The sequence below is a fragment of the Corvus kubaryi genome, unplaced genomic scaffold (genome assembly GCF_017639235.1).
Source record: "Corvus kubaryi isolate FWS band 111438036 unplaced genomic scaffold, C.kubaryi_AGA036_p1.0 37284, whole genome shotgun sequence".
Classification (NCBI taxonomy): Eukaryota; Metazoa; Chordata; class Aves; order Passeriformes; family Corvidae; genus Corvus; species Corvus kubaryi.
The window spans coordinates 5,215,155-5,229,886 of record NW_024581088.1 but is presented as its reverse complement, the minus strand read 5'-3'; the positions used below and the strand labels follow the sequence as shown (position 1 = coordinate 5,229,886).

General features: G+C 60.7%; 2 protein-coding genes across 6 annotated transcripts in view; one reads left to right on the top strand and one right to left on the bottom strand.

Moving 5' to 3' along the window:
• RASL10B (RAS like family 10 member B) overlaps nucleotides 1–8,151 on the top strand; it is a 9,960-nt gene extending 1,809 nt beyond the window's left edge. Inside the window, exons 1-4 of one of the 4 annotated variants that reach the window (XM_042026037.1) lie at nucleotides 7–48; nucleotides 2,090–2,422; nucleotides 4,874–4,998; nucleotides 5,349–8,151. In XM_042026037.1, the coding sequence (XP_041881971.1) occupies nucleotides 2,207–2,422; nucleotides 4,874–4,998; nucleotides 5,349–5,619 (612 nt within the window). In that variant the 5' untranslated portion in view covers nucleotides 7–48; nucleotides 2,090–2,206 and the 3' untranslated portion in view covers nucleotides 5,620–8,151. The other 3 variants (XM_042026038.1, XM_042026036.1, XM_042026035.1) reach the window with 3 other exon arrangements.
• GAS2L2 (growth arrest specific 2 like 2) lies at nucleotides 7,687–14,659 on the bottom strand. 2 transcript variants are annotated; one of them, XM_042026032.1, is made up of 7 exons: nucleotides 13,146–14,659; nucleotides 12,686–13,055; nucleotides 11,810–12,048; nucleotides 11,561–11,671; nucleotides 10,967–11,060; nucleotides 10,344–10,614; nucleotides 7,687–10,176 (listed from the first exon to the last, which is right to left on the bottom strand). In XM_042026032.1, the coding sequence occupies exons 2-7, from the start codon at nucleotides 13,041–13,043 to the stop codon at nucleotides 8,961–8,963; spliced, it is 2,289 nt and encodes a 762-aa protein (XP_041881966.1). In that variant the 5' UTR covers nucleotides 13,044–13,055; nucleotides 13,146–14,659; the 3' UTR covers nucleotides 7,687–8,960. The 2 variants fall into 2 exon arrangements, with proteins under 2 accessions (XP_041881966.1, XP_041881965.1); XM_042026031.1 differs by having other exon boundaries at nucleotides 10,967–11,063; nucleotides 11,564–11,671.
• Nucleotides 14,660–14,732: the final 73 nt, after the last annotated feature.

Genomic DNA, 14,732 nt, shown 5'->3' with positions numbered 1-14,732 from the left:
GGCTCCGCCGCCCGCCGGGGCGCCGCCGGCCCGGGCCGCCGCTGCCAGGTACGGGGGATCCGCCGGGAAGGGCAGGACGGGGAGGGGGTAAAGTTACGGCTGGGCAGGGCCGGAGTGGCCGGGATGAGGGGACAAGGGGGTCCCCAGTGAAAGTTGAGCGCTGGTGCTCCCCGCTCCCCTTCGCCCGCCGGCACGGCGGGTGCGGGTGTCGTCTCCCCCCCGGCATCCCCCGATCACCTCCAGCCCCAGCAACCCCGCGGGCAGGGGGTGTTGCGCTGCCCACGGCGGCCGGAGCATCCCCAGGAGGGTCGGGATGCGGGGTGCGGGGGGCGGCATGCGGGGGGTGCGGGATGCGGGGGGTGCGGGATGTGGGGTGCGGGATGCCGCCGCCGCTCCCGCCCCACGGGGCTCAGGGGTCGCTCCTTCCAGTGCCCCCGGCGTGGCGGGGTGGCCAAGGTCGCAGCGGGGGCCGGAGCTCCCTTTGCTGGGAGCCCCCTGCGTGCCCCCGCCCGGCCCTGCAGCCCGCGGAGCCCGGCTTGGTGCTGAGCGCCCGGGGATCGCGGCTGGTCCCTGCTCCACCACCCCACCGTGGGGTGCCCCGAAGGGTCCCCCCGCTGCGCCTCAGTTTCCCCCGGTAGCTGCTTGTAGGGCCGGGGACCGTCAGGTCGGCCTCTGATGTTTTTGGGGGTGCACAGTCCCCGTGTGCCAGCACAGAGGGGGGTGAGGTTCTGGCGGAGGCATAGCGGGGTTCAGCCTGTGCCCCGGTTCCAGGGATCGCTGCGGGCACTGGCTTTCCAGTTGTGTCGCTCCATGACCCTCCGGCCCCGCAGAGGAGCTGGGGATGCTGCTGTGAGGAGGAAGGGTTTGTGGGGACGGGGCTGTCCCTGCAGCAGAGTGGCCCCCGGGACCTGCAGTGACAGTGCTGTCTGCTGGCGGAGAAAGTCCCTGGCAGGGTCGGGCCTGGGGGCTCCCGCAGCCCCCGTTTCCCTGCATTTGGCACAGAAATATTCCCACTGCCGGGGCTGGGGACAGCCAGCACCCCGGGGAACAGTGCCAGCAGCACAGGGGGACACGGTCCCCAGTCCTGGTGTGAGGGGGGTGAGGGTGGTGTGAGCCATGGCCCAGCTGAAGCGATCCCGGGAAGCTTGGCCACTCCAACACCCAGCAGTGGGAACGTCTGTGCCCAGGCTCCCCCTGGGGTAAATAATCTCCATCAGACAGGCGGAACAGGGTGTTTGAACGCGACACTTTCAGCTGCTGCCCTGCACTTTTGGGGATGGTTTTCAGGGAAAATGGACCAGAGCATCACAAATTGGTCAAAGGATCCACACTTTAGGATAAAGCAGAAGCTGCTTCCTAGAGATGAGAGCGAGTGAAAGTGGGACCCATCCCCTTGCCTTTGCTGTCCCCATCACAGCTCCTGCTCGGGAGCGCAGTACCAGCGGGTGTTTGGTCTCCTCAGACTCGGCTCCCACACCCCTGTGTGTGGGTTATCCCCCCGTGTCCCCCCACACGTGTGGCCCTGCGCCGGGGTGGCGGCGGCTCTGGGCTCACCCTGTCAGCTGGATTGCAAATGAGTCCCCATCAAGTTAATTGCCCAGCCTCTCAAAGCCTGAAACGAAACATTCAAGCTGTCGCTCGCAGGCGCTGAGCGATCTCCTCCCGCCCGGCAAAAGGCAATTCCGGCTGTCCAAGCGGAGGGAAGATGGATTCCCCGGCTTGGGGCAGCACCGGGAAGGAGCAGCTGGTGACAGTGCCCGTGGGTCGAGTCCCCAGCACAGCCCCGGGCTGAGCAAACCCTGAGCCGCAGAGAGCCTTTCCTCGCTCTGGTACTGAAAGGGATGAATGTGCCTGTGAGAACCTTCCTGGAATGAAGTTCACTCAAATCCTGGCTCTCCTTGGCTGCTGGGGTGGGAGTCTCCAAGGGGGACCTTGAGGTCGTGCAATGCCGAGGCATTGCCTCCTTGGGCACGTTGTCAGCTCCTGCTCCTCAGGGAAAGCTCCTGCTTGAAAAAATATCCCCTGAAGCAGCACCGGTGTAACTCCAGGGTGTCTCTCAGACCTGACTGGCTTCTCCTTGGCCTTGCAGTGACAGAGAGTCCCGGAGGGGAAATGCATCCTGAATGGGGCTGAGGCCCCCTGCTCGGGAATATGCAGCCTCGGCACCGCAGAGGCAGCACCAGGGCAGCGGCCGGCGCACGGCGGGATGGTGGCAACCTTCAAGATCGCCGTGCTGGGAGCCCAGGGCGTGGGCAAGAGTGCCATAGTCCGGCAGTTCCTGTACAACGAGTTCAGCGAGGTCTGTGTGCCCACCACGGCCCGCCGCGTCTACCTGCCCGCCGTCGTCATGAACGGCCACGTGCACGACCTGCAGATCATGGACTTTCCCCCCATCACCGCCTTCCCTGTCAACACCCTGCAGGTAGGGGGGCACCCGAGGGGGCCTCCACCTCTGCGGGTCTCTGGTGACCTCTGTGGGGTTTTGGCTGTTAAACTCTGCGGGGTTCCAGTTCTGCCTCTTCCGGGGATGATTCTCCCTCCACATCAGGGTTTGGTTGCTAAATGAGGGATTGTGTCCTCATGGATGCTGGCTGAGCAGGTCCAGGGTGAAGTGTGTTTTAAAGTTTGGTGACAACAAACACAAGAGAGGTGGCATCCCAGTCCAAGGAGCGTGGCTCTGGCATTGCCCACAGCCACATCTGGCTGGGATCTTGGAGCACTGGGATCCAGTTCCGTGGCTGTCAGGGCCAAAACCAGAGCATTGGGGTGAAAAACAGGGGTTAATGGAGAGTCCCTGATGCACCCACTGCCCAAGCCAGGCAGAGCTTGTCCCCTCCTGGGGGTGGCCATCACCCCCTCCAGCATTGCCTGGGCTTGCTCTTGGAGTGCTGAACCCACCAGTTCCTCCTCTACCCCCTCAGGTGCTTCCAAAGCAGCCCCAAAAGGCAGTGTGGGGTTGGAAAGTGTTGCCACCAGTGCCCACCACTTCTGGATGGAGTTAATGGGGGAAAAGGGGATCTTAAGCTCATGCCATAGCCCCAGTCCTGGGGGCATAGGTGTGTCACCACTGTGGGGAAAGGAGCTGGAGGTCCCCAGCTATAGCTGTAGCCACACTGGAGGGCAGTGCCACCAGTGGGGACGATTCAATTAATTACGGTGTCCCCATGCCTGACGGGTCATGTAGTGCTCCAAGAGCCCCTGTGCCATCGGGCGGGGGGTGAAACGAGCACTCCAGAGGCAAGGAGAAGGTTTAAAAATTAATAGGTGAGTGCAGGAAACGAAAGGTCGGCGTGAGAAACAGCCCGAAATAGCAAAGGGTAATTTATTGACACGGCAGCCGGTGCTCACACACTCCATTAACTCCCTGCCTTGCTGCACTCCAGAGGAAGCGGCCGGTGGGAACAGATGGAGGTTTCCAGGGAAGAGAGGGTGAGCAGAGGGATGGCTCCGAGGGGAAAGGAAAGGGCTGTGGTGAGGAATACAGCTCTGTCTGCTGGGAAACATCGCCGGGCTCAGCTCCGTGCCAGGAGAAGCATCCCTGCAGTGCTATCCTGGGAGAGGAGCAGGAGCCAGTGGCTCTCTGACATCCTGCTCCCGCAGTGCAACACTTCTCCAGCTCCAGCATCCCGGGAAACCTGCACTGCGTGAGGAAAACCATCCTGACATCGCAGCACCGGGGCAAGCTGCCCCCAGCATGGGGAAATGGCTGCAGTTTGTCCATGTCCCAGGTGTATCAGGACTCAGAGTAACCCGGAGGCTGCTGCTCCATCCTCCTGCATCTCTGAGCCTCAGGATCTCCCAGCATCTCCTCCCCTCGGTGGGCAGAGAGGGGCTGGGTCACTGCTCCCCCCCAGCTCCTTCCCGTGCTGCCCTCTGTGACGGAGATCAACCCACATCCCAGAACTCCCCTTTCCCCAGGTCCCTTTGGTCCCAGGTCCTCTTATTTTGGCTCATTTCGATGATCAACTCAGGGAGGGCTGATTCACGGTTCTGAAGGGGTTTGCTCGGGAAGAAGTGATGCTTTTCCTCCTTGGAGAACCTTTCTCCTTTCCAGAGGCCCTCAGGAGGGTTTTGCAGTGCTGCCTGCAGGGGCTAAGCCATTCCCAGTCCCACTGCTGGGATGGGAAAGTGCCTGGAAGTGAGGCAGATTTTCACTCTTACAGCACGGGAAAAAAAATCCCATTGTTCCCAGAAACCCAAAAATTTCCTGACAGCATATATTTCTTACAGCTCCAGATTTTGGCTGTGGAGAGGCCACTTCTGCCTGCTTCTGCCCTGGATCCCCATCTTGCTCTCACAGACTCAGTTCCTGAGCAGCCTCTGCTCCTCTCTTGTCCCCATGTCCCCTCCAAACAGACCTGCTGTCACCTTCCCCCTCTGACCCACAGAGCTGCTGGTCCATCACCCTCAGACCTCAGATGGAGCTCAGCATCCTCCTCACCTGCCCTGCCCCAGAAACTAGAGTGCATCACTAATTAACACAGCTAATTAGCAGCTCTGGAGGATGAAGCTTTTGCAGCCAGGGCAGGGGGCTGCATTGAGCCCCACTCCCAGCTGTAACCCTCACTCAGGAGTGGAACTGGGGCTGACAAATCCTGTTTCCTCTCCCCTGGGTTACCAAGGGGGATATGGGATCTCTGGAGATGGGGGAATGGCTGAAGAGCTGTGGGGGCAGACACGGATGGGCCAGGGCAGAGCAGAGGTGGGTGCTGAGTGTCGGGGCTGGAGAATGTGCAGCCCCCTGCTTCCTGCTGGCACAGCAGCCTCCTTGGGGTGCCCATCCCCAGAGCAGGGCAGGGCAGGGCAGCACAGGGCATCCCCCCGGCACGGCAGCAGGGCTGAGCCAGGATTGATCCCTCTCTGCACCTTGCAGGAGTGGGCGGACGTGTGTTGCAGGGGGCTCCGGAGCGTCCATGCCTACATCCTGGTCTATGACATCTGTTGCTTTGACAGCTTCGAGTACATCAAAACCATCCGCCAGCAGATCCTGGAAACAAGGTAGGGACGGCTTTGGGATGGTGCATCCTGCCCTGCAGCTCCTGGAAGGGTGGTATAGCCCCATGGCTCCTGGCAAGGGGGTACAGCATCAACGGGGCACATCTTGGCACCAGAGATGAGGTATTAGACTGGCACAAAGCCCCTTTGCAGGGCTGGGAGCCCAAAAACCAAGAGAAGAGCAGGTGTGCCCTGTGGGTGAGCCCTGAGTGAGCAGCTGGAGATGGCATGAGCAGTGGCTGGCCATGGCGTCCTCCACTTGGCAAGCCACAGCCACGAGCCCGTTTGGGATGGGTTGAGCTCTGTGGGCTGGTGGATTGTCACGCCGTGCCCTGTCCCCTTCCCTCCTCCAGGGTCATCGGCACCTCGGAGACGCCCATCATCATCGTGGGCAACAAGCGGGACCTGCAGCGGGGCCGGGTGATCCCGCGCTGGAACGTCTCCAACCTGGTGAAGAAGACGTGGAAGTGCGGCTACATCGAGTGCTCGGCCAAGTACAACTGGCACATCCTGCTGCTCTTCAGCGAGCTTCTCAAGAGCGTGGGCTGCGCCCGCTGCAAGCACGTCCACACCACCATCCGCTTCCAGGGTGCCCTGCGCAGGAACCGCTGCACCATCATGTGAGCCCCCCCTGCCCCGAGGGACCTGCCCACCCCCGGTGACCGCCAGCGGCTCCGCTCTCCGGGCGGTGGGAGCTGTGCTGGAGGCACCTTGGGGGATGCTTCCCCTGCGGTGACATTTGGGGACGGGGCACCTTGGGCAGGGCGATGCGGTGGCCAGGCTGGAGCAGAGGGGTGGCCAGGCTGCCTGGAGGTGGGGAGGGGTGAGGGAGGTCCTTGGCTAAACCCCTGAGCTCTCTCCAAGGCTCCAGGGGTTATATATGGCACTGGAGGATGGAGGAGGTGCCTCAGAGGGTGCCCAGATTTTGGCTGTCGGTTCATCCTTGCCCGTTCCTGCCCAAGGGCAACGCTTGCTGCTGCCTGCCTGACCTCACCTGCCTCTGGAAGGGAATTATCCAGCACCTGTATCCTGGTGTTCTGGGGCTGGTTCCATCTCTGGGGCAAAGGGAAACAGGAGTCCCGTTTTTCCCCCTGTGGAGCTGGGATTTCTCCCTTTGGAAGCCAGAGCAGCCAGATTACACGGGCTGTCTTTTGGCTCAATTGGGTCAGATTTCCAGGTGGAATTCCTGGATGAAAGCAAGAAAGGGGGAAAAAAATACTAAGTCCCAGTCCTGCCCCTGACATCCCCAGGATGCTGAGGGCTGCCTTCCCAGGGCTCTGAGCTCCCCTCCACTCCAGCACAGCCCGGGAAGGCTTCTCCTCCCCCCAGCCTGGGAACACCAAATAATCTGGGAACACTCCTTGCCGGGCAGGTCACCCCTCTGCTACCTCTCGTCCTGGGCTCAGCAGGTGACCGGCTTTGCACGGCTTCACCCCAAACCCCCGGGGTGTCCCGGGCAGGTGGGCAGCCCCTGTGCCACCGCAGCCACCGGCAGTGCCACCAGGTCCGGCCCCGCCGGGTTTCCCCACAGGGATGTCGCCTCCATCCCGGTGAGACACGGCCGTGGCAAGGCAGCCTCGGCAGCAATGGGGAGCTGGAGCAGCATTTCCAGTTGCATTCCTGGATTTTTTTTTCTCTCTGCCTATCCCTAATAGGAAAGTCAGCCCCACATTTTTATTTTTGAAATTATATTTTAATCTTTTGGTTTATTTTTGCACCAGACTTGCAGCTCCCCCGCACCCTGCCCTGCAGGGCGGGTGGCAAAGGAAATGGTGATGGGGTGGTGAAGGGCGAGCAAGAGGCCGAGGGGGTCGTGGTTTCTCCATGTGAGACACAGGGAAACACCATCCTCACCTCCTGAGGCAGGATCTGTGTCTGATCCATCCTCCAGCAAAACCATCTCCGTGATTCCTGCTGTAACAAGGAGCTGGAGGGATTCCTGCTCTGGGCAGCAAAGCAGGACACCCGCCCCTCTCTCCCACCACAGCCAGGTGTCCATGGCCCAGCAGCTCCACCGTGCTCTTGGAAATGCTTCCCATCAAAGGCAGCTCCAGCTGAGCTCCAGTGCCTCTCCCCACCCCATCCCTGCTCCAGGGCTGGGGGGACATCCTGCTCCTCCCTCCCTGTTTGGGGAATCAAACCCCTTGCTCCAAAATTTAGGGAAAAAAAAGGGAAAAAATTAGGAAAGGCGATGAGGGGACACGGGTCTGTCTCAGTGGCACTTGTCACCATCCCTGCCTTCATGGCAAACCCGGCTTCCCCATCCAAGCTCCTCCCATCAGGATTTATGAACACGTGTAAGTCCACTTACCGATCTCTGGCTAGAGCTTTATCCCTCCAAATTGTCTGAGAAGGAAATTCCTTGGTAAATGCTAATAATAAAGCATTTATGAAGTGCTCCGACGTACACATATCAACGACTAAGCCAATACATTGTTTGTTAAACCCTGTAGCCTGCAGTTTATAGCACAATTAGTTACAGGTTTTTATAGCATCTATTTAGTATTTTGAAGAAAAAAAAAACGAACAAAAAAGGTTATAAATATAATTGTTATATTCTATTGTACTTTATAGACAGAGGAAGTTATATTAGTAAAAATAACAACTCTCACTGCTTCGACAGCATTTCCCAGCTCCCGGGAAAACGAGGGCTACCAAGAGCTACTTTCCCAAGAGCCCAGGAAGGGATAGGTGGTGGTGGTGGCACGCTGGGTGCAGGCAGGGAATCCTAGGCAGGAAGATCCGATGTGTCCAGGCGCAGGGATCGGACACGGGAGCACAGCAGCAGCCACGAGCACCCCTACTCACACCTTACTACAGAGTTACCACTCACCCAACGCCACCCTGGCCCTGCTGAAAGCAACCTGGGCTGAGGACAGGCTGGGATGTCCCCACCACTGTGCCCAGGGCAGTGCCAGGTTTCTGCCCCGTGCTCGTGGAGGTGAAGCCTGGGTTCGGTTCAGCCCCACTAAGGATGCTTCCCTCTCCCTCTCCTCCTCCTCCTGCCCCAGTGAGCATCCCGGTTGCCTGGACTTGGCTTTCCTTTCCCCCCTGGACTTCTTGTCAGAAATTCCCGAGGTGTCTACACCGCCTGTGATGCCCTGCACCTCCTTCTTTGAAATTGAATTAAAAATCAGGTCTGTCCCCCTTGTTCCATACCAGCCTCAGGAGTGTTTTTGCCAGCAGGTTTTACATTCCCGGAGTCCCAGCGCTCCCATTTGCTGCTCCTCTGCGGAGAAGTGGGGCTGACTTCATCTTCTCTTGGAAAATGGGGCTCTCCTGGGCCCTGTGGGGCTCTCAGAGGGATGTTTGCTGTGCCCACATCAGGATTATCCTCTCTCTCTCCCCACTCACACAGAAAAGATGTGGAAATAGAAGAGCTTTGGTACATCTCTGTTGCACAAACAGCACTGCGGGGTCCGTGGCTGTGGGCTGGGGGTGCAGCAGAGCCTGCTGTGACCCTCGGTGACATCCATCACCCCAGAGGGCACCACGGCCACCCTGGTTCTCCCATGGGGTCCCCTTCTGTGACCCCCTGACCCAAGTGACCCAAGCACTCATGAAGGCTCTTGGTGCTGTCGGACATGAGGCTCGTTTGTGCCATGGTGCAGATGGGGAACACTGAGGTATGAGATGGTTTGGGTGGATGTCAAGGGTGGGGTGTCCTTCCTCCTGCAGAAAGCATCCCATTGTCTCAGTTTGGGGCTGGACTTTCCCACCCAAACCAGTACAAAAATATCTGCTTAGCAGGATTACCAGCAAAGAAAAAAATCCATGGGGAAGGAGAGGGTGCAGCTCCAGAGAGCGAGGTGGGACCCCCCAGGTGGTCTGGGAGCTATCCCATCGTTCTGCCCTTGGAAACCTCGGGCACTGCAGCTCCGGCTTCAGCTTCAGCATCGCTCCCACCTTTGGAGGGAGGAGCTCGTCCGTCCGTCCGTCCGTCCCCACTGACTTTCGGGCTGGGCTCAGACCCACGACTCCTCATCATCCTCCGTCAGCCAGGCGCCGCTGTCACCCAGGGAGGGCTTGGCCGTGGGACGTGTGCTGCCGGTCTGGGGGGCTCGGGGTGGCCCCGGGGGCCGGTGCTGGCCCCGGGGGACAGGGGGGCGATGCCCCAGCGGGGTGGGGATGCGCGAGGGGCGCTTGCCCGGCCTGTGGTCCCGCCGGGGACGCACCTTGGGCCGCAGCTTCAGCTTGTAGATGGAGGGCACACGCTCGGGCTTCTTCAGGCACCGTCGGGGCTTGGTGACATTGTTGGCCCTGGGTCCCCGCGGGGTCTGGTCCCCCACGCCCGGCCCCTCTGCCTCCCCCGGGTCTGGGGCAGCTCGTGCGGGTGTTTTGGGGACCTGGCTCCCCATCCCCACAGGGCGCAGGGGCTGCCACCCACGGGAGAGCTCCTCCACCACCCTGTCATAGCCGAGGGGCTGCGGGTTCCCACAGCACCCCCGGAGCCCCGCAGCCCCATTGCCAGGGCCGCAGGCTCCCCCGCCCTCATCTGCTGGCCCCCGAGGTCCCTCAGCAGCCGCAGCCCTCGGGCTCGGGGCTGGGGGGCACTGCCGTGTCCCCTGGGGACCCTCCCCGGCAGCGCAGACCTTGCACCCCTCTGCAGGATGGGCCAGAGGGGTGGGGGGCCGGGAGGAGGCCGGGCTGGCTTTGATGGGGGGTTTAACGCTGCTGTCCAGTGTCGGGGCTTGGCTGGAGGAATTTCGAGGTGAGGGCTGTCGGCCCCGGCCAAGGGCTGCCTGTCTCCCTTCCCGTGGGCTCTGTGGGTCTCCCGGGGCATCCCGGTGCGAGGAGGCGGCGCAGACCTTTAGGGGACTGGGGGCACGGACCTTTAGGGGACTGGGGGCTCGGGGTGTCACTGTGGTGGGTGTCCCCGCTTCCTGTGGCCTGGCAGCCACCACAGATGATTTTCCTCCTTGCTGGGTGCTTCTTGGCGGTGCTGGCACTGTCCGCGGGCTGGGTGCTGCGGACCTGCCCCGTGCCGGTGCCACAGGGGGGGTTTTCCCTGGGCTGGTCCCTTGTGGTGCCCTGGGGACCCCCGCGCCGTTCGGGAAGCTCAGCCGGGGCGGGGTGGGTGCCCGGGCCCTCGCTCTGTGCCCAGGGGAGCTGGATCGAGCGGGTGACCGGGATGGTGGCGGCTGCCTGCCCAAAGGGACAGCGGGTGGCGGCTCCCGCATCCTGCAGGGAGAGACAGAGGAGGGGGGCCAGGGAGCTGCTGCATCGCCCCCATCCCGCCTGCTGCTGGGCACCTCCAGAAGGGAAAGGGGGGACAAATTCCAAGGATGTGAGAAAAACTGCTCTGAAGCCAGGCAGTTTGGGGCACAAAGCATCTCTGCACCACTTACCTGCCCGAAGGGACTCTCCGGGGCTGCGCTGGCTCCTGGTGAAGGCTGGCACCCGGCTGACGACCGGAGCCCTCTGGCGAGGGGGTGGCAGGGGACCGGGAGCCGGGGGGGACACGGAGCCCCCAGGTGACGGGGGTCAGGGGGCTCTGGGAGCGGCTGACCAGCAGCGCGGGCTGGGGGCTGCGGGCGGCCGCCTTCGGGGCCGGGCACAGCCGGACCTCGTGCTGCACTTGCTGCTGCGGGCTCCGGGCTTTCCAGGCTTGTTTGTGAGCTGTGGGAGAGCGGGGGCGCTCAGCACAGCACCCCTGTTCCCTGCAGCCACCCCTGGGTGCAGCCCACCCAGCCATCGCACCCAGCACCCAGCCCCTCGAGGGTGCCGGCAGAAAGCTGCGCCCTCTGCAAAGGGGCTTTTGGGGTCTGGCTCCATCCAAAAGTCTTCCATGACCTCTAGTGGCCACCAAAGCCAAAGAAAGTCCCAAAAACCCGACGTTCCCCGGCAAAACAGCGAGGCATGGCTGGTACCAAAGCCTCCCGCTCTTGAAAACGGCCCCGAGAAGCATCGAGACCAATAAGAGACTCCCCTCCCTCACCCAGCCGCGGGGTTTGGGGACGCGGGGACTCACAGAGCGAGGTGCAGCGACATGGGTCGTGCTTGTCCAGGTAGTGCTCCAGCGTGTCCCAGCCGCCCCCGACCCGCACCATGATGTGCTCCCGCAGGATCTGCACGGGAATGTCCATGCCATGGGACACCCTGCGGGTGGCACGCTCGGCCGAGCTTCGAGAGCTGTGGGCTTGCCCGAAGTGCCACTAAGTGTCCCAAAGGACAGCTGCATCCCTGGCACAGCTCCTGCAGCCATCCCAACAGGTTTGTTTCGTCACCACAAGGAGGATGGGGACCCTTTTGGAAAATTCCTGTCCTTCGTCATGTGCTGGGTTCTTAGGCCAGGCTTAGGGATCGATTCAGAGCATCCCAGTGTTCCCATTGCTGGGTAAGATCAGGCTTTGGCTCGGTGGGATGTCAGGGTTTGCCCCATACACACGGACGGTTAAATCCATACAAACACCAGTAGCAGGGCTGAGCTCCCCTGCTGCCTGGCTTCGGGAATAATGGTCAAAACTCCCACCCGGGCCCCATTTGGGGCACTATGGAAGAGGGGTCATGGCAGCAGAGCAGGATTCCTGATGCTTTTCCCCCAAAGCACAGGGTGAAGCAGACTCACCCGGACAAAGATGAGGGTGTCAGAGTCCCCCACACGATATTTCCCTTCAGAGATCTTGATCATGGGGAACTGGATGGGGCAGGTACAGCGGCTCACCAGCTGCTGGACCTGCGGGCAGCAGGGATGGGTGATCACCAGAGCTGCTGGGAAAGGTCCTGAGGTGGCCATGTCCGCCCCCATCCATCTCCATGCCCGCCCCCATCCATCTCCATGCCCATCCCCATCCATCTCCATGCCCCTCCGTACCATCTGGTCGAGGTTGTTGAGGTCCCGTGGTTTCCTGGGGGGCCGGGGCAGGGCGGTGCCGGTGGGAGGCAGGTCCAGCTCCTGCTGGAGCTCCTCCTCGATCTCCTCCTCCATCTGCACCAGGGTCGGGACGCGCATTCCGAAGCGGGAAGCGTGGCGTGCCAGCTCCAGCAGGCACAGCACGAAGTTCTTCTCGTTCTTCCTCAGCACCAGGTCCTCTGTCTCGAACATCAGGACATCTGGGCAGGGCAGGGCTGGGCTGAGCCAGGGGTGGCACGTGGGCATGGGGACAAAGGGGATGGGGGGCACAGACGGAGTCAAAACCCACCCAAAAGGGTGCTCTTCACTGGAGCCATCCCAGCAGGAATATGGTTGGGTTCAACAAGAGTTGGGATAAATTAAAGGAGGGAGAGCCTTCCCTTTTGGGCATCTACAGCTGTTTCATTGCATCCCAAAGCCACAAAACTCAGTGTCTCAGTGCCCTGAGGATGTCTTGCTCTGTGCCACTCCCCTTTCTGGGCATCCATGGTGGTAGGACAGGGTGACAGATGCTTTGCTCAGAGCCAGGACTTCTGCTGTCCTTAGGGTTGGGATCGTGCCGTGCCTGGCAGGGACACACCGTGCCATACACCCTTTCCTTTCCCATTGCTCCAGTGCACATTTGCACCCAAGCAAGCACTCCAGCCATGTGCCAACACCCTACAAAGCTGCTGCCAAGCCTGGAGGACCTTGTCCAAGGAATGCCAGCTCAGGGATGCATGCACATGGTGCTGTCCCATGCCAAGGTTTGGGTTTGGGGGACACATGGGAAAACACGGAGCGGCTGGAGGGGACCTGCACGTGGAGACATGGGACAAACAGAGCCTGGCATCCTACCTTTGATATCCATCTCCTTCCTGCACCACTGGATGAAGTTGGAGACATTATCCCTGGCCTGGAAGGTGCCTGGCTGTGCTGTGAGGTTGCAGGTGACTCCGGCAGTGGGCAGGTGGAGGTGCCGGGCCACGCTGGGGCAGGCGCGGGCGAACTCCCCGGCCACCTGCGTGACGTGGTTGGCGTGGGAGCAAAGCACAGCCCCCGTCTCCAGCACCTCCACGAAGGTGCCCACCTCGATGTCAAGGTCATAGAGCTCCTTCAGCCACTCTGCCAGGTCCTCCTTCATGGCGTACAGGTACTGCTCGCTGGACTGGTAGGGACGGATGCTCCGCGGCCCCGTGCCTGCTGTCCCCCACATCCTGCCATAAGACTGGGAGGAGGTGGAGGGAAAAGGATGATGGGGACATGGGGAGCTGCCCCAGCCCTGTGCCCAGCCCAGCTCCCCAGCAGCCACACTCACCTGGTGCTGCTTGTTCCCTGCCACCCAGGGTGGTGACACTGTCCTGCTGCCCAGAGCCCTTTTGGGGTCCCAGGGCTGTAATGCTGCTCGGGGAGAGGAAATCACCCTCCGGGGCAGTGGTGTTTTGTTTCCTTCCCAAGGGCCGATCCCTTCTCCTTGGTGACAAGGGACTGGCTGCAAACACTCCCTGTTAACCCTTCAGCACCTGCTCCTCTGTCACAGCCCTGCTCATCCCCAGCCATGCCAGGGCTGGATTTTCCCCTCAGGGGCCCTGGCTCTGGGGCAGGAAGGATTTAGAGAGCAGCTCATCGGCACCCAATTTGCTCCTAACCACACAAGAGGGATTTTCCCCCTTCCCAATGCCCCTACACCCTCCTCCACCACAGGTGAGGTTACCTGAGGGCCACAAGGTGCATCTTCAGGGCAACCTCGAGGTGAGAAGGGTTTATTTGCACACTCACCTTTGGGCTTTCTCTGCTCTGTGTTCCCTCTCAAACGCCTTCCTTCACTGCCCACAGCAGTGAGGTCTTTGGCAAAAGCCAAGCTCCTGCAGGGATGGAGTGACTCCAGGAGCTGGGGCTTTAAGGGAATAACTGCACATGAGTGGGCACCTCTGGGAATGCGGGGTACTCCCTCCCTAACCCAGGGTCCGCAGAGCTGCCACAGCGCCCAGGTACTTCTGCAAAAACAAATCTACCAGGGAAGTGTTCACTCCTCGGGACCAAAACAGAGCCTCTCCTGGGCTTTGTGGGGCTTCTTGCTGTGTTGGGGGGTCCATCTTTCTTCTCCCTGGAGCCAGCTGCCGATGTCACTGCAGATCACTGTCCAGCCGGGGTCATTTTGGGGGAGGGAATGCAAGAATCCCAGCTATTCTGTCTGGGGAATGTGTGGCAGGCCGGAGGAGTCTGCGCCTGGCATTCCCAGCCAGGGAACCCAGTAGGAGAAAAGGACCCTTGAGAAGCTGGATTTCCATCCAGGGCACCCAGTGGTGTGGATTGAATGGCTCAGGATGTGAGTTCACCTCCCCCAGGCCCCCCAAACTGATGGGGTACAGGTGACACAGCAGAGTGAGCCCATCTCTGCCAGAAATGCTGAGCTCAGCCCCAGCCCTGGCAGCATCACAGGGCCCCAAGGCATCCCACAGGACACAGCCATAGGAAACACACGGCAGCAAGCCAGGGAGGAAGAGGAAAATCCAAAAGCAGGAGAGGATTTGAGGTTGTCCCATCCTCAGCCTCCCATCCACAGCAGATGGGATGCCTGGCTTTCTCCTAAGGGGACAGCAAAAGGGATAATGAATGAATTCAGCCTGGGGAAAAAACCTTTTAACACATCCCAAAGCACTGAAAAATCCTCAGTAATTTGGGGATGAAGTACAAAAGAGAATTTCCATGTGTACATTACCATCAGTGAGTTTTCAGTGGGATCCATCTCCCCTCTTTGATCCTGCAAGCACGAAAGCTGAGGCCAAATTCAGCAATCCCCACTCCAACCCCAAACACCCACAGGCATCTTAAACACAGCCCTGTCAGGAAACTGGAGATTTGCTTTAAAAAAAACCCCCAAACCCAAAGTGTGACATGAAAA